Source organism: Scomber scombrus, chromosome 19 (genome assembly GCF_963691925.1).
Source record: "Scomber scombrus chromosome 19, fScoSco1.1, whole genome shotgun sequence".
Classification (NCBI taxonomy): domain Eukaryota; kingdom Metazoa; phylum Chordata; class Actinopteri; order Scombriformes; family Scombridae; genus Scomber; species Scomber scombrus.
This window is the reverse complement of record NC_084988.1, coordinates 20,077,412-20,097,237: the sequence shown is the minus strand read 5'-3', so window position 1 is coordinate 20,097,237 and position 19,826 is coordinate 20,077,412. Positions and strand designations below refer to the sequence as shown.

The 19,826-nt window shown below is 37.0% G+C and overlaps 1 protein-coding gene across 1 annotated transcript in view; it reads left to right on the top strand.

The window, feature by feature from the left end:
• Positions 1–19,826, top strand: part of sntg2 (syntrophin, gamma 2) — an 81,313-nt gene that overhangs the window by 10,781 nt on the left and 50,706 nt on the right. The window contains exons 2-8 of the mRNA XM_062440682.1: positions 9,545–9,682; positions 9,781–9,837; positions 9,995–10,052; positions 11,701–11,744; positions 12,503–12,544; positions 13,628–13,715; positions 15,767–15,861. Of these exons, the coding sequence (XP_062296666.1) occupies positions 9,545–9,682; positions 9,781–9,837; positions 9,995–10,052; positions 11,701–11,744; positions 12,503–12,544; positions 13,628–13,715; positions 15,767–15,861 (522 nt within the window). The remainder of the gene's footprint in view (positions 1–9,544; positions 9,683–9,780; positions 9,838–9,994; positions 10,053–11,700; positions 11,745–12,502; positions 12,545–13,627; positions 13,716–15,766; positions 15,862–19,826) is intronic.

Below are 19,826 nucleotides of genomic sequence, written 5' to 3'. Positions count from 1 at the left end.
CTGTGTTCATAAATTATTTCTGCTGCCCCCAAGTGGTCAACAATCAGTTGTTGCAGTTTTAATATGTGATGTGCGTCAATAGCGGTAGTTTCACTGGCCTTATTATATATTTCACTGCAGCCATGTCAGATTCTCATTAAATTTCCCATCCTTCTCGTGTTGAGTCAGACCCTATACACATAAGTCTATGAAATTTATGTCCCATCTATACTGAAAATTTCAATGAATACATATAAATGAAAAGCAAGCTAAAAGCATGGTACCCTACAGTGTCTATGGTTTGGGCTGTGAAAATGAAAACATACTGTGGTTTGAACCTCAGTGCTCCTTGGGGACAGTGGTGCCTCATTTCGAGTGAAGTCACTCAAATCGTCAATAAGAATGGCTCTTAACAGCAATTTTTGACTAGGAAAAAAGCATCCTGGTAGTCATGATCCACTGAGCATACAAGAATTTTTTCCACTTCAGTTGTGCCAAGCCAAGTAAGATCTCTCTCTGCTTCACCTCTTTCAACATTGAGAAGTGTACTTTAACCATCCCATCTGAGCCACACCTGTGATACACTAGTACAAACACTTTAAACAGTTGAGATGATTGCAGCTTCTATCTCACACAATTTAGAAAAGCTAGTGTTTCAGAAAATGATGACATTTTTCTTGAACCTTGTTTCTTTGATGCATCCTGTTGTAAAAAGAAAAAAGGTTGTCTGAACTTATGCTCTTTGCTGTGGCACAGCAGTTCTGTGCTGTTTTGTGCTTAAAGCAGTAATCCTATAGATATCAATGAAATGTGGTCAGCCGGACACAATGTAAATTACAGTGTGTGGGCCAGTGGTCTGTGTTAATTATATTGCTGGCAGGCTACCTGTCTTAGAGAAGTCTTAATCACTCGAATGTCCAACAAATTTACAAATTCTTTACTTGGAGAATTTGAAAAAGACTTTCTGTGTCATCATTCTGCATTGATTGTCTCTGTGTAACACATTTACAAGGTGAATTGTACACATTGATACTAAAACAATTGACTATAACAGGACAGGCTACTGCTGCAAACACCTGTAAACCTAAAATCATGCAGCTGTGATCAGAGCCCATGATGAGGACACAGTGCAAGTGGTATTTCATAGAATTTGAACAGCATAGTAAAAAGTATCCTGTGGTGATACTTGGCTGATGTTGGAGTTTTGATGTTTGCTCAAACGGCAGGAAATGTCTTGCATTTGCACCTCTGATCATCTCATTGTGCCTGCAAACCTTTGTGTTTGTTTTGCTTCACAATGAAAACTCTACAGTGAATATCTGGAAACATTTAACTGAAAAACAACAAAATGTGTTATGTGTATGTCGCTGTGTGGATTCTAGAGACTGCAACTATTTTAATCATGAATTCAATTTACAATTTCTCAATACGTTTTGTCCGACCAACAGTGCAAAACCTTAATACATTATACAGTCAATCCTCACATTTGACAAGCTAAAAGTGGATAATATTTGCCATTTTTGCTTGACAAATTACTGAAACGATGATCGTTTTTGTATCATTTTCAGTATACAGACATGTATTCAGTGCTCAGTAATTAAGAACACATAAATGTCAAACTGTTTCTTTTAAAAAAGCTCTCAAGTGTATAATGAATAGAATCAGTTGACTTGTTTAGCTTCTTATTTTATTGATCATCTCTCCTGGATGTGCAATTTCAGCCATGTGTCATTCAGTACTGTGAATAAAAGCATCAGTTGAATGAAAAGAAACAAACTCAAAAACCCAGCCTTGGCCATGTACTATCTCTATGAATTCAGAAATCTCCACAGTGGGTGTCCTTGAGTTGTTTGCTGTTCTTTAACTAACTCAAAAACTCCTGCTGAGATATGTTCATCTTATTATACTTGAAAATAACACAACTACTCACAAAGCCCTTAGTGCCTTGTTAAATGAGTATCCCCGTCAACTTGTCAATTCTCCAAGTTAATGTTGGAATTGTTTATTACAATTTTTTTTTTTCATATTCAGTAAAGTTCAGGCGCTCTTTGAAAATCTTTTAGACTTGGAATCATTTATAATTTAAACCGCTGTCTGAAATAAATTGCAGATATCAAGTGAGCCCCTATGCAATCCTTCTGACTGATGTTGTGATCTCTGTTTGAGTCCACTTGCCTACTGTGTGTGAGGATACCTCCTAACTTAACTAATTAACTATACATGTCCACCCTGTGGCATTATTTGTACTTTTGCGATCTCTAATATTTATAGACAACCCTTTAAAATGTAGGTTTGATTTTTCTACATATATTTTTTTTATACTACAGTGACCTTGCAAATCAAATGGAACAACTTGGCAGATTTTTTCATTTCCATGAACACCTTTTTAAATTGATTTGGTCTTTATTGTAGTGAGTATAATTTTAGTTTCAGACTAACAATGTCAGCACTGTAATTTGATTGGTGCTTTATCTGTGTGGACGAGCTCTAAAAATAGTTTCTAATAGCACTTCAATTCTAAAGCCTGACAGGCAGTTAAGGGGGTTGACATTGTTAACCATTGCTTTGTCACATATGTGATTTCAGCACCCAAATATTACTCTGTGACTTATTACTTTATTGTGCTGTGATTCATAGAGAGCATATGAAGCACTGAGATCATGGGACTCTGATAGTTTGATCATTTACATCCCCACATTAGTCATGATTACTCAAAAATGTTGAATGTTATAAAAGGACAGATGCTGCCAGTACATAACCAATGCCAAATGTGCTTGAAAAAGGAGAAAATACTTTTTGTATCAACAGTTCTAGACTATACAGGACTATGACTTGCTTCAGCAGTTAGGATACCTTGGTGGTTGGCAACACTGACCATCAGATGTGTATCAACTGCTGCCATGGGAAATGCCTGGTGCCCTGAAGATTAGATGCTGTTCCCACAAATATGTCCAAAAAAGCTTACTTGAAAAACCTACCTGAACCTGATGTAAAAAAGAGACCTGAAAGGAACTGAGGGGGATTAGAACCCAAAAAGACCCAAATAGAGACACAACACCAATACTGGCAGCAACATGATGCACGTGGTCCAAAAGAGTAACAATACAAGTAGTTAATTTTTTTTTCTGTTAACACAAATTTCTCTGCTGTGATAATTAAGACGCACAATTTGATCAGAGCTGATGGTGAATCTGCTCAGATCCACTCAGGTATAAGAGATATTAAGACGCCATATCCAATATTGGGCCTGTTGTGTCTTTGGTCAGGTCTTGGATACTAGGAACAAAGAAGATTTTTCTCTAATTTCTCTAATGTACGCTCTTTTGACACTCTTGACCTTTTGACTGAAGGTGATAAAATTATTTTTTCAAAAATTCTCACTTATTGGACTTAAAAAGGCAATAAGGTGACACATCACCTTGTTTTGATGTGTCAGGTGCCATTGATGATATTCATATTGAAATCAAAACACCACTTTGACATGGTGTTAAAAAACACAATGCACATTTTAACTTCACAATGATATTGTGTAGCTGTTATATAGGATTGCATTAGAGAATTTGCAAGTGTCACTCCCCACAGTTTTAAGGTTTTAAAGTGAAAAGACACCTTTTTGACCACAGAGAGCATCATGAATATGATATGCTGTCACAAGATTTTAACTCAATTGAGCTTTGATTATAATGCCAATACATGTGATTCTGCAGTGGCTATGTGATCTGAATGCTGAAGGTATTTTTTTTCATTGGAATAAAGAATTTCTGACAGACTGCTCTAAAGGGAATATGCAACCAGCGTGTGGTTTTTAACGAGATTGTTTTATGTACAGGTGTCCCACAAGGCTGCTTTATCCCCTCTATTGTTTTCAATCTACTCTAAAGAAATGAGGTAGACAGCACCGTATTTACTAGAAATGCTGATGATCTGGCCTAGACTGGTTTATGGTCCCACATGCCTGCACAGCCACACATGAACAAGCTGGCAGAAGATAAATGATAAGCCCAAGAGCTGATACTTTATTCGAGGACATCAGTTCCCACTTCCCACACACTTTCCCATATCATTTCCTTAGTGGCTCTGTCACTAAATACTTGAAAATATGTAAGCGAACCACGATTACCATCAACACCCACTACTACTGTACATTAAAATCAAAATAAAACTCAACCCAAAGGAATGAATCTGTTTTAGGTATTTACATACAGAGTCTCACTAAAGCTCATCCTGTCAGACTAGCAATGTGATTCATCCATTGAGCCAAGCAACATTTTCATAATTTCATAATTTGTACCATTGTTTTAGCAAGTAAGGTACATTGGTTAAGGATGAATTTCCCGGAGAATATGATGGATGTCTTGCACTGGAGCACTGATATCAAATGTAATGTCACTGGATACCCCTACTTTAAAGTTGTTGAAATACATATCGGTTATAATGATGCTGCAGCAATTCTACATTGTTTTCTCCTTTTTCAAAAAACAATTTTTATGGAAATAATGTCTAAGCCTCAAAACACTGTTGAATCCCAAACTTCTTGTATATAATTTGAATTTTAAATCAATGTTTGGAATAAAACACAATAATAATACATCTGTGGAATTAATTTGTTTAAACTTAAAGCCAAATGGGGCTCCCTCTAGCCTACTGGTTAAGAAACATACCTATTAATTAAAGGTGTAGTGTGTAGGATTTAGTGGCATCTAGTGGTAAGGTTGCAGATTGCAACCAATTGAATACCCCTTCTCTTCCCCTGTGGTGGGTGGATAAAAACGTGAAATGCCATCTTCAGAGACGGTGTTTTGGTTCGTTCTTTCTGGGCTACAGTAGAAACATGGGGGGTTCTGTGGAAGAGAAGCCACTCCCTTTTATAGATATAAGGGGCTCATTCTAAGGTAATGAAAACACTTTTCTTATTTTCAGGTGATTAAACACTAATTAAAACATACAAATATTATAATCAATTTCTGTCATGTCTGTTACAGTAGATACCACTAAATTCTAAACACTGCAACTTTAAAATACTGTCGCGTATTTTTTAATAACACATTGGAATATCATTAGGTCTGCGTCTACTTAGACAGCTTGTTTCCATATAACTAATCATATTGCTTAATTTTAAACCACATTTGCAGAAAACAGTAATGTCAGTGATGTTTGATCGTAGGCAGAGCAAACAGGCCCACTAACTAACAGCCGACAGCAGCCAGCAATACAACAAAAGAGCTACAGAATCTGAGCAGCAACCCACATTAGGTTTCCAGCTAAAGTCTCCTGCTTATCTAACTAACAAACCTGAACACACATGTTGTCCTGCACCTTAGCCTGTTGAATCAACCCCCAAACAAACATCCACTGGGGGAAAGTGTACTGCCAATGTCAGTTTGCAGGCAAGGTAGCTAATTAGCTGTAAACAGCATCTAAATATACAAAATAGTATTTTGGTCAATTTAAATGCTGGTGTGGTCATTAGTCTGCAATACTACTACTGCTAACAACACTCTTTCTCTCGTTCCCCTGCTGGGAGAACAAGCCTGCCAGCTGCTGTGAACACAGATACGCCGCTCCAGTTGCTAAGATATTTCTGAGATATTTTGTACTTATCAATTATATAAAGTATTAAACAGGACAATTGACTGGGAATTTCTACAGTTATCGAGCTACAGTTAGAAAGTGTTCTGGTGCCCAAATAAACTAGCTTATGGCTGTGCGATTGGTAATGCATGTATGAATGTTATTGTGATTTACTGTTGACAAGATTAAAGAAATGTCTTCTTCCAAAGTCTGCCTCATCAATAACAATAGCACAGTGACTGTGTATTGTAGTGTCTTATTATTTAGACTTAACAGCTCTGTCACTTGACAAGAAACAATATTGGCTACATTAGAGGTTTGGCAGTGATAAAAATAAAAAGTAATTAGAGGTGAAACTTTTTTAACATTACATGCAGTCAGGGAGACTGGCTTATGTTGCCTTTGTTGACTTGAACTTGAACTTGAACTTTGTGTACCATCAAACATTGAGACTTGTTTCGTGAATGCCGTATAGCCATTGTACTCCCCAGCAGCCCAATTTCCTCAAAGCCTCCACATGAAGCCTTAATTTACAGTCTGTCCTCTTTGGCAGGAATAGAGCACAACCTTCATCTCAAAGTCTTTTTAAAGGAGAATTGGTTGATCTCACTCAGACACTGATTGTCACCTTTTCGCACCCACTCTTGACTCCTCGAGTGCAGTTGTGTGCATCCTCTTTGAAAAGGTCAATCTTCTGCTATTCTGCTGAAATGTAGATAATGCCTACGAAAAGGACAACAAACCACAACTATTTGTATTCTTGTTCTTATTCTCATAATCATTGTCTTCTTGCCTTGCCCTGCTTTATTCTAAGAATTTCATCCAGGCAGTATTAAGTATTGATCACGACGGGCAGTGTAATTTATTATACATGAAATGTATTTTTAGAACATTTTGTAGCATATCAGTATTTGTGATAACCCCCTTTTTCTTGTCAAGTAGATTTAGTGAATATATCCAATCCCAAATTTCCTCAAATAAAAAATAATTTAGCAGCTTCTGCAGGTTTATACCTGCAACAGAGAATCTAAGCACAGTGTTTTTAATGGTATCTAAAAGATAATCTGGATAACTTCAATCTACTGTAAGTGCCAAAAATCAACACATGAAAAATGTTTTGTCCTTGTGAGTTTAGAGTGATTCCCTTTCCATAACACAATAGTGATTTTCAAGCCTTTAGTATTGATTTTACGTTCTGATGCTTTAATTAATTGAAAATACCACACAAACACCATTGCTTTGTGTAAAGCATTTCAAAAAAAGAGTTCAACTAGTACAGACACTTTGGGTGCACTACTTATTATCCAGTGCTGTAGGAGGTGTTTTATAATACTTCGACCGAAAGGGAAACCTACTGAGTAAAACCTGCTACATTATCAAATGAAAGAGGGGGTGGACACAATAACTAAAATACAGAAACATATTGCAGTGAATCATATCTTTGTGAGACTTATGATGCTCATGAATTCGATTGTATTTGTGTCACCTTCATTTTGTCCACTGCTTGTAAGGGGTTTCCTCACTTCACAGTTAAGTCACTTCAATTTGTTTGGCAATTGTTTTCCCCTCAAATACAGACTCTTTTCGTCAAGGTAATTTGTTTATGTCAGATCATCCATCAATCACATAGACTCCTCTGGCTCGATGTTGATGAAGCATGGGGAAATATGTAACTCAGCCTTCAGTCCTTGAATATAGAATTTTCAAGCATATGCCAACATACCACGGGAGGGGTTGAGGATGGGACTTGGAGAGTTTTTTTTTTGTCTGTATGATATCTGAGACATGATGGACTGGATTGTGACAAGCCTTGAGGGAAGAATGCATCTCACTGCTGTGTTATGCCATTTTTACAAGTGACGGAATAGAGGAGCTATTATTAGAGGTCACAATAAAATGACTCAGAGGGCTGCATCATGTGTGAAGCCTGGTCTCTGTTGACCTATTTTTACAGGCACCTACATCGGGCCAGACTACCCTGTAATGATGCCTTTCCAATCAGGGGGAACTTGTAAACTAGGGGGTACTTCTGCAGTTATTAAAGGGCATGTGAGAAGATTGAGGAGTAGATCAATCAGTTTAAACAGACTAAGAGTTTACAGCTATGCTAGCATCTCTGTCAGGTTGTACATGGACACAGCTGTGCTTTGAGCTAAATGTAATACAACAGAAGTAATAGAAAATGTTTTACTGCTGGACACAAGAGATCTCCTATTTCACTGTAAAGTCCATTCTCAGTGTTTTTTGCACTGGAGGCTTCAAGTTACTAAATCATACTTGTCTATGTTGATTATTGACCAGAATTGCCTTCCAAACCAGTTGTGTTGTAACAATTCACACTCATAGGCCCACCCCTTTATATTAGACTTTTACTAAACATAGAGACATTTTCTACACTCAGCAGATGAATGTGGAAAAAAGCCTTCTAGTGTCAAAATCTGCACATACATCGTTCTGCACAGTGAAGCTCAAATACCCAACTGTAGGGATAAGAAGAAAAATATGTTTTTTAGTGGAGGGGAAAATTTGATAGATTACAGATTGTCCCTGTGGTTTAGGGGCTAAGACGCCAACCATGAACATCCCAGGTTCAAATACAACAATTGTTGTATTTCTTCCTTGCCTCATCTCCTTTCATCTCTCTTTATTGCCTGAAATACCCCAGCAAAAATACTAAGACTTTGTTAGATCACCGAAGTTAGAATTTATCTTAAGGACATCAAGCAAATTTTCATTATGATTCATCCAATAGTTGTTGAGACAGTTCAATAAACCGTGAATATCTGTAGAAAATGTCATGACAATCTTTCTGATAGAACCCTTGAGCGACACCACCATGCATTATGATTTAGTAAAAAAGCATTTGTGTTTAGCAGGAGCATAAACACACAAATAGGTTTACAAGTTGGCATAACAGGAGACTAAACTTTATTATATTTACTGTCACAATAACCAACAAACTACCAGTAATGATAGGCTGACTGACTGTACAGAACGACTCCCACCAACTTCCATTTTAGGCCTTTATTAGATAGTAGAAAGATGACAGGAAATGAGTAAGAGAGAGCAGCAGTAGAGATCCCTGGGCCAGATCCAAACTCAATATGTTGCGGTTCATTGAGAGAGAGTGAAACCTCGTACAGAAGTGAGCAGAGAAGTCAAAATAGATAGCTAACAGTAATGGATAGATGGTTGAAATGTCAATCCTCTGCCACTCAAAGTAATAACAGTAGCATTGCAAAATTGAACAAACTGGAAAAAAGACCATTAAAAACTGAATGGAAAACAATATTGTAACAAAACACACTATTAGCTCATAAATAGTGTTTAACCAACAAATGAACACGTTTATTACTTGACAGGTGGTTTCAGCAAAGGAGCACTGATCTATTTGGGCTGTGGGGTACAACAGACAAAAAACAGTGCTATACAATCTGAAATATGACTGGCAGCATTTTATTATTTGAAAGAACTCCATCTGGCAGTCGTTCATGTAATCTCTAAACAAAAAGTTGGGGAAATTTCAAATTAATTAGTGCCCACAAGGGTCCATTTGTTTGACTTTAGATTGTTGGCTAACATTTTTGCTGGTTGTATGTGTAGCAGTGGAAAATCACAGAAGATAATAAGCATTCAGTTTGTCGGGGGGATTGAGCTACACTGTTTTTTTTTGTTTGACAGGTATTTATTGAATCTTCACCTACTGTAGTCGTAGTGCATAGTGTAATGTCTTTGCTGTGTCCTTTTTATCTGAATTGACTGTGGTCATTCCTGCCCTCAACATCAATTTGACAAGTGGAATTGCCTGAACTTACATATGCAACCATACAAGATCTGACACAAAGGTCTACACTTTCACAATGTCAAGCAAAACCAATTAACCTAAAACTAGACTACACAAATGACACATTGAGAAAAAAGAGGATTAAAATGTTCATTGCTTACATAATTGCTCTGCTTTGCTAAATATCAATGCTCTTCTCAATTCCAACAGACAAAATCTGGAATTGCTTTGCTGTACAATGAGGAGACCAATAATACCTATGATGTCTGCCTGAAACTGACCAAAGAGGTATTAACCATACAGAAGCTGGATGTGGTTTGCATAGGAGGAAGTGAATCCCAAGTAAATGTAAGTGCGCCTGAGGTGTGCATTTTTATTCATGCCCAGAATATTGTTTCAATGTTCACAATATCCTTTTGCCAATAAGAAACTCCCACTTTCTAAAGCACAGAACTGTTGTACTCCGAAGACAGGCGACTGGCGGTCTGGGCTTAAGCATCAAAGTAAGCAGAAAAGTTTTGATTATGGAGAGACTAAAGTGGAAATGAGAAAGCTTTGGGTTGGAAAGATGGCTGTTTGTCTGAGAAAGCAGATTTAGGAGCAAATTTCACTCCTGGAATTCAACAACATTCATCCTCATCTTTCTCTCCTGCTTTTCAGGGAGGTGCAGAGCACAATGTGCCTGTGGTTATTTCAAAGATTTTTAAAGATCAAGTAGGTAAGAAAAAAATTGTATGTCACTAATGTACTGTGGATATGGAAATGGTGTTCAATGCACTGTTAAATGTCATTAATCGAGTTCAGCGTTGAAATATTAATGAAAAAATGATGAAAGTGACACTCAATGTTTTACTTGTGACATTTAAATTCCCAGTGAAAGCATTTTGAGCATTAATATTTCCTGTAGAAGCAAGTATTAATATAGGACATAATCAAAGAAAAGATTAATAAAAGTGCAAATAAATGGGGTATCAGTTTTGGGATTTTTTTTCAATGTATTTATTTTTGGAATACTTGTATTTGCTTTGTTTCCCAAAGCTAGATGACAAGATTGATACCACTCTCGTGTGTTAAATTCAAAACTGGGGTCAGGACATGTTTAGCCTAGCTTAGCATAAAGACTAGAACTGCTAGCTTGACTCTGTTGAAAGTTAAAAAATACTAATGTATAAACGACACTATATGGTTTTAGTTGTTTTTTGGGGGTATTCCTTTATGAATGCTTGTTTATCATCCACACAGCATCTCCGGCTATAGCTCAGGTTGCCAGATGCTATCAGAAAACACAGGTTATTGTTTTGGTCTCTGTACAGGCACGATTGTACCAAACCTGGCAATCTCCCTGTGATGACAAGGCTTCGGGCTGCTAAACAGTCACTGCACCCAGCTTTTGTTTGCCATTAAACTATTAAAGATAGAAACTCCCCATTAAACCACAAATTGATGTTTTTACATTTTCTGTTAAAGCAAAGAGTCAGTTTTAATTTCATTTTGGATTGTGCTAAGCTAACACTTGGCCCCCCATTCCCTGTCTTTATGCTAAGCTAGGTTAAACATGTCCCGACCCCAGCTCCATATTATAAGAACAGATTTGAGAATGGTACAAAGTCTTAATCTCACTCTTGAGAAAGAAAGAAAAAATGTTATTTCTCAAAATGTTGAAGTATTGCATTAAAATGTGCTTTATTTGTTCAACTTATGTATACCTACTAGTAGACACTGAATAAATGTTGAGCTAACTTATTTTTGTATTCATTGTTAATTGGTTGTACAGGATACAGATTATTTGCAGGCAGGGGTAGGTATCCATAATCAGTGAGCCTTTCTCTAAAAGCTGTGGAAAGACAAAAACTGTGAAGAAATCACCAAATTATATGAGTAAATGGGACCATGCTGTTTTCTGGATGGAAAAAAAACAACTTTTAATCAAGTTTATCAGTTAAATTGTAAGAACTGATGACTTCTCAGTATCTTGCTAGGATGCATTATCAGAGTGTCATGTCAGTGAACCATTGCCCTGTAATTTGTCTTTTGCTCACATCCCCCTTAATACCTTTTTTGCATACGAGAGAATCATGTCTTCATATCCTCAGGGACGTTAAGACCCTTTTTCACAGAGCTTCACAAATCTTTTCACAACAGAGGTTTCATTGTTTTCCTCCCATGCTGCTGCAAATGAGTTTATATCCTGATTAGTTTCAAATTTCATGCTTTTCTGTGTTCTTTCTCTGAGCTGTAGGATGTTGCCCGAGATTAGTCAGACAGAGACACTGATTGCTATTTCCACCACATTACCATGTATGAAATGAGCAATTATTTTCTAATGGTTTCATTAACCTCTGACACTTGACAATTGTTGCCCGCAGCTGATCAGACGGGGAAGCTATTCGTTGGGGATGCTGTGTTGCAGGTTGGTACATCAGTTCATGACTTATTTGCTTCGAGCTTGATTCAGGTCACCGCCAAGAGTGGTGACTTGTTGCATCTTAATTTAAACCCTCTCGCATTTTGATAGACTGGGATTTCATTGAGGAAATAGAAAGAGAATCTTTTTGAACTTTGAACTGCATAATTCTAATCAAATGAGTCTTTTATGTCTGTATGCTCTTTTGAGGAGATACTATTGTGGTTAAACATATATATATATATATATATATATATATATATATATATATATGTATATACATACATACATACATACATACATACATACATACATACATACACTTCACCGTCATAGATTCTGTGGTAAATTAATCAAAGAGTTACCAATAAATAATTGCACTTGTTCATTAGAATAATTGCCCAAACCCACAAGTGTCTTGTATCTAGTAATGATATTCGTTTTAATATTTTAAAAAATTAATTTGAATCTGTCTGGCAGGATCACAGGTTTATTGGATGTGCTGTATAGCTAGAATATCAAGTAGATTCATTGAGTAGCCTAGCAATATTAACATTCATATTGGAAGTTATTATGAATTATATTATGAACTGAAATGCTATTGCTTCCACCAGAATATTGCATCTATTTACATACTTTAACCCATGGCAGGAGAAGCAACAAATGAGCATAGCGTAGCTAAATTACACACTTTCTCAACAACATATTTGTTTACCTTGCCTTACTTACTTTTACTTCTCTACTCTCTCTGTTGGTTTCTTTAGGTCAATGGCATAAATGTAGAGCATTGTACTCATGAGGAAGTTGTGAGTATATGTGTAATTAACTGTTGGAAAAAAGCCAATACCCTGCTCCATTGCATCAATCCTTCTCCCAGGTTTACACAAAGTCCCACTGGTTATCAACACAGATGTGGTCCTCAGCAATCTGAGTTGTCATCTTGGCAGGAGGCTGTTTTTCTTTTGCTTTACACTGTGACAAATTGAAAAGATTGTAAAGGAGTAGATCAGTATCAAAAGCTGCTGAGGAACAGAGGGCACCAATATTTGAGTTTTATGTGGACTATTTCTTGCTCAGTTTCTCTCTACAATTTAGGCTCTGTCTTTGTCATATATTTCTTTTATTCTGTGCCACCATCCCACCTCCCACACACACATACACACACACTCTTCTCATGCCTGTCATCTCCATCTCTTCGTGCAGCCCCAAACAGCTGTTCACTATATTCACCTCCAGAACGTCAAAACACATAATGAGCAGTTTCTCTTCTGAACAAAATAAAGAGCTTTTAATGGCAGCCTGTCACACTCTCAGTACTGACAGATGCTCAGGCTAAAGTAACAAGGGCAACCACACAATACTGGAGAGAATAGCACTGGATCTGGTAGCAGATGAGCCTTAACTGTGTGAAGAAATGACCCTCCATTTTAGATGTTACATTTAAGTGTCTTGTTTCACTTAAGTGTCGCATTTGTCATTAGTATCTGTTTTCCAGGTAGTTTTAGATAGACTGAAAGATGTAATATTTCATCCTGTACACCTAACCTTATTGAATGACTCTTTGAAACTGACATTAGATAATCAGACATTCACAGTGTAATTACTTTGTAGTGTCAGCTGTCGCTTTGCTGCCGCCTGTCATGAGAGAAATGCCTGCATTCAAGTTCTGCCTTTGATTATTTTAAGTGAAACCACATCAGTCAGGCTTTAACTTATGATTAGATATTCTTCACTCGTCTCTTGTTGCATTTTGTTTGCTCAGGCAGTGTACAGCTTGACATGAATGTGGCTTGTTTCATTTATTCGAGATTAATTTGATCTCGCTGCCTCACTGACAGTCACTCTCTCTCGCTTGCTATCTCCATCTCCATCTCTCTCACTCCTGTCAGGTTCACCTCTTGCGTACCGCAGGAGATGAGGTCACCATCACTGTTCGCTACCTGCGAGAAGTTCCATCGTTTTTAAAACTGCCTCTAGGTAAGAATCCTGTTTTTTGATGCTACATAAACCCCTAATAAACATTTGTATCTAGCATTTTTACACAATAAAAGGGATATACCACATTTATGGCATTGTCTTTTTGGTCAACTTAACCTTTCATAGCTGTTCAATACATGAGTGCTTATTTCAAAGTTATAAATTGTCATGCTCAGTGGCCTGAAGCGAACAGTAATGACAGCAACACCCCGACCCACAATTCTCTGTTCCTGTACTTGCCTTCAGCAGCTTGAAGTGATGAAAACATAGACACTAAAAGCATTCATGTGGAGTAAAAGGTGAGAAACGAGGTATGTGGGTGAGAAAGTGATAGTGAGCTAGAAAATGAGAATTGGGAGCAGCTCTGAAGACAAATTGGAATTTTAGAAAGTTTGGCAATTTCAAGGAACACTTTTTTTAATAGCTGGAACTACGCTAACTTTTTGCAGTTCTTTTTACATGAGAAGTAAATGCGATGGGTGATGGCAGACTGTAAAGAGTAAACAAATATTGCACAATTTGAGGAATGTCTGGTTACCTGAAAATCACATCTTCATGTTACCAATGGTGATTATGCACAACAAGCAAATTATGTACATGTACTAACAAATGTTTTGATGAGTAACACTGAATGTTAACACATTTTTGGTTTACAACAGAGTGCTATTAAGACCTTTTAGTGTCTACAGTATTATATCTTTTTGACCCCCAAAAAGTTAATGCCTAATGACTGTTTTTAATAACATCCTACTGTTCTTCTCAATAGAACTTGATTGGGTTATCCTTAGCTTGAGTTTTTCTTTGAGCATTCTCCATGGCAACTTAGCAAACTCACTGCTTTAAATACTAATTTGTGTCTCAAATGTTCAATTAACTAGATACGATTTCTTAAAAGACATTCATTTCTTTTGATGAAGAATTTATAAATGTTCAAGTATTTTTCAATTTAGTGGAACCACAACCTGTCATTTTTACATTTAGTTTTTCTTACAAATGTAATGACATCAAATGTGTTAATTAGTGAGCTTTAGAGGTACTGGTAGGAAAAACTAGGCTATCTATTTTTTCCCCTACTTAAAGTTTTCATGTTAGACTACTGCCTCCTTCTTTAGTTGTATATTTAATGGTCTCACGTATCTCAGCAAGAAAGCTAAAAACATAAAATGTTCTTGTAAATGCTCAGCAAATGTGTAGTTAACATAGTCGGCACAAATGTGATCGGGAACGTCATCATCTGCAGTACATGGGACTCGGCTTTGGCTTCAGATGTTCACAGTTGCACAAACATCCAGACTGCTGAGCCACCAATAATTGCTGTCTTATGAATTAGTTGTAAGCAAGCACCATGTCATACAAATTATTTCAGTCTCCACCAGCAAACATAATGATCATTTTGTACAATTTACCTAATTATGAAGAGCACACAGATGTAGAGAAATAATTAATACTAATAGATGTACATGAATATTTATAACTCAGTTGACAAACCACCATATTCTCACAAATTCAAAGTGCTGTGAGAAATCCAGCCCTGATTTCTTCTGGGTTTGTTAACATTCATAGGAAGGCGTCTGTGCGGAGATGCTCAGGTTTTGCTGTAGGGTGTTTGGCCGGTGAATCGTGTTTTGTTGCCGAAGAATGAAAGGTTCAGGTCGTATTCTCACTAAAGCTGTCCTTTGTTCTACTGTGGCACAAATGACAGCAGGAGAGGCCTGGAGCTGTTTGCCACACTTTACTGAGTGTGACCGAATCAGAAAGCAGGTCCTCTTAACGCCAAGCTAGTATCATATCAAACAGCAGCATTTGTCTCTTTTGGATGCTGTCCGTGATGTACTCCATGGCTTTGAGGCAGGGCAGCAGAATAAAGGCAATAATAATTTAACACAATGCGCTGGGCCACACTCTTTGAGGTTCATGTTGAACCCTTATTGTCTTTTGTTTCTGAAGAAATGAAAATAATAGACATGATATGAAGATGGACTAAATGTTTAACTGTCATTCTTCTGAAGCCTTTTTGTAACAAACATGAAAAGTTCTCCTCTCTTTCTCAGGTTCCCCTGGGCCGTCCACTGATCACAGTCGAGTATCCTCTCCACTCTTTGACAGTGGCTTACACTTAAATGGAAATGGAAATGGAAACAACACAGTAAGAAAGATTTATTTGATACTGTATGTTGAATATTGATTAGATCGTGTTTATCTTTCATATTCCCAAATGTTAACCTAAATCAATGTCCAACAATTTTAACTAAACGTTTTATACTTTTTAAAGTAGCATTAAGTTGCTTGACCCTCTACCAACATACTATTTACAGTATATATTTCTATCTGAATTAGTACAACCTCTTATGTATTCAATACTAATTTATTTGACACATAATTTAAATATGCTTTGAACCTACAGTTCAAAGTAAGCAAAGTAGCACCTTCAGTGTGTTTTACCTCTGTGAATTGTTAGCTTCAAGATTTTTGTGCACATACAGTATCATAGAAAACCATCTAAATAGTAACAAACTGTCACTTAAGTATTACAACAGCTGCGGTTACATTTTGAAAAACAACTGAACTAAAACTTAAGTCTTGACTTATTGTGTAATCCATTCAGAGAACGTTTTCTCTTGCTCAGAGCATGTCCTGGAGTGCCTATAAGTAAAAGACTGCATTGCATATCAGGCTTTCTCCAGTAACCCCTCAAACTAGCATAGCTTTGGGAGTATTTGTTTCTACTAAACTGTTTAATTAATATTTTTTGCCATGTCTGCACAATGGCCACATATTCAACAACTGATCAGTGTGGTTTGAAAGGCTCAGGTGAAATGGCCAGCATCTCTATTTGGCTCTCCTCACCAGATACAGCTAGCAGCTGCACAGTCCTTAGACTTTGTCATTTTAATAGAAAGTGTTCGGAAATGGTTAATCTGCATCTGCACCTGGAATGGCATCGGAATCCACATAATAAAAGACAATCATAGAACAAATGTGCCAGATTGTTTTTAATTCTAGGAAGTGCTATCGTTCATGAGAAAATAATTACAATGTTCAAACAATAGAGACCCTGTGCAATCACACTGGTTTTTCTATTATTCGGTCTGATTAGACCTCCACTCAAGTGAAGCTGGGCAGGTATTTATGTTATATCCCAGAGGCCCATTTACTATTAATAATGATAAAGATAAAGTTGTCCCACCCTAATAGGTGTAACAAAACTAACAGGATAGTCAGGGAGATGTCAGAACCCGTAGAGATGTCTAATTATGCACTGGGCAACAGCTTGTGACTTTGTAACACATAACTGTAGTGTGAGATAGTGTGGCTTTTTTCAATCATGAGTAGAGTAAATGATTACAATTTGAAATATAGTAATTACATTTTAGTTACTTTGACATTTTGAGGGGTTGGCTTGTCTTACCACTGTGTGTTCATTAGACGGGTGAGTCCAGTGCATATTTACTTGGAGCATGGGCTAGATGTGTGAGGGAAGGCACTTTTCTGTGCCAAAAGAGCAGAAAACATGTTAACATGTTACACTAGGAAGATCTGATCTGATCTGAATTCAATTTAGCTGCTTCTGCTGTTTCAGGGTCCTGATATTGTAAATGTGGTTGTCATGGTTTACTGGGACACTTTAATAGAACAGAGACATTATTAATGTCAATAGTAATACCTGTGCTTTTCCTACAGTGGTGGATCTGCTGTGGAAAAAGGCCTATTGTGCCTCCAATATAACTCCATATTTTCTCTTATTTAAATTATGTGTCTTGTTAGCTGGCTCACTAACCACTTATAAACCTAGCTTTGTTCAGAGTTGGAGGGTTTTTCAACCCTTTGGCTTGATTTGGGTTCATTGAGAACAGGAAATCTGCAGGGTTGCTTGCAGTCGCCAGGGCTGAAGTTAAGCTAGCTGTTTATGATTCAGTAAATGCCTTTAAAACTGCAGATTGGCTGCATGTTAAACCTCAATGTCTCCTTTTTCCATTTCTACATGGTCAACATGGTGTTAGAAGGAACCTTTGACATAGCTGGACTGAGCACCAAAGTAAAAAAAAACAATTACCTTTGCTGAGAGATTACTTAAACCATTAATGTTTAATTAGAAAGGTAATTGAATTATATTGACTCAGTTTCACTTTGCATTGGTGGGTATCTGTAGCAAAAATACTTCCAATCAACTCTGTTCACATGCTAGCGATGCTCTGTGTTTATCATCCCAGCTAGCTCTGCAGGGCTAACCACTAGCCAGGGAGCAGCAACACTATCAGCTGCAGCCTGAGCCTCTGCCTCTCTTTGTGGACTGTGGCTCATACAAATCCGCTTTGACTTTGACATGTTATTAAATGTGAAGTAATCCATAATGTCCTCTACGCATATATGCTAGGACGGTGTTTGGCTGTCCAAAATGCATGTTCCAGGCCTGATAGCTGGCTGCTGTGCAGCTGCTCCCCTGGCTGAGGGAGGAAAATTAAACTTATCTCAGCCAAACTCTCCCTGTTGTTCTTCAACCTTTCACTGATGGCAACATAGGGTCAAAGGGCAAGGGAAGTAAACTGGGCTGTTGGCTACACTGATACAGAGGGTATTGGCGAGTTTTGTGGATGAAGTGGACAGTGTAAACAACTAATGGACTAATACATGGTAACAAGTTGTAAAACCAGTAAATTATTCTTCAATTGGTAAACTAAATTAAATCTGTCCTTTGCAAATGGTCGGGCAATAATTATATCATAATATTATATATAATAATATTATCATTTTCCAAACTTTAATTGAAGCTGTATCATGATTACGTTTGTCCTGTTTTTTTGTGTGTTATCTAAATTAATGATCTCATGCTTATTCTAATTAGAAACCAACTAAATGAATCACCGAAGACTTGTTTAATATGTGTGAATAGTTATCTTAACTAACAGTGGAACACAGTCATTTGCATTTATTAATTTAATTATTGTGTGATTTTGCATATATCATGATTACATAATATTGATATTGGGAAAAAAAACATTCATACTGATGTAATGACATTGACTTGAGCCATTTCACCCATTTTTACAAAATCATCACTCATTTTTATGCATTAGATGGCTCTCAGTTATACATTTTAAATCATGCGTTAACTCCAAACTGAATTAGTCACTAGATTATTGAATGTTGAATGTGGAGATTCCCATTTTTGTTTATTAATTTAAATCTCACAGATGAAGCGACATTATTGTGATGTGATCTGTTCACACAGTAGCAATACTGTTGTGTCATCTCATACAACCACAGAACAGTTCCATCAGTTGCTGGGTTTTTTTTTAATGAAGGAAGGGTCAAAGGAAAGACCAAGCAGCCAGAATCATAACATTAGGTTCTACGTTAGCAGTTGGATCTGCTGAGCTTGTCTCATCTTTGAGTGGTGGTGGCTGTGATTACAGCGTACAGTATACTGTAGGGAATGATAGTCGGGTGTTGTACCAGTTGTGGGTTTCTGCTGATTCCACAGAGGAATGTTTCAATCTTATTGAAACACAATGTGACACAATCAGTTCACCGTCTGTATCAACAGGACAAATTCGGCAATATCTTTCTAAAACTCATAATAAATACTCCTCATTCCTTCGTAGAAGAATGCTCAAGTACAAATGTTTTGCTTGTGCTGCAGAACCTGTAATTAAGCGTTTGGAAAGCACATACATACCGGGCTTACTGTTGCTGTATTAGTCTACTGGCCAAGCGGTGCGCACTGTGCAAGTAGATGATTGAAAAACAATGTAAATGTTTAATTTTCTACCCAAAGCTCATATTTCACAGTTTTTAATGGTAACACCTGAGAAAATTGTGTATTAATATGGTCATCTATAATGTAAAGAGTAACCATAAAGACTATCTCTAGTTCGTCATTTCATATGCATTATTCAGATAGGGCATGAATGACAGCAGGTTGCCACTTTAACCTTTTATAGGTAATCTAGATTTAAAGTGTTTTCATTTAAATTCTTGGCAGGAGCTGGAGAAGGCACAGTGTCTTTGCGCACTGGACCTTTGCATGTTTTCTTTCCATTCCCAGTTTGTTCACATGGTTTATCTGAAGAAAGAAATAGACCCAGACCCATGCCTACCTATGCCAAAACA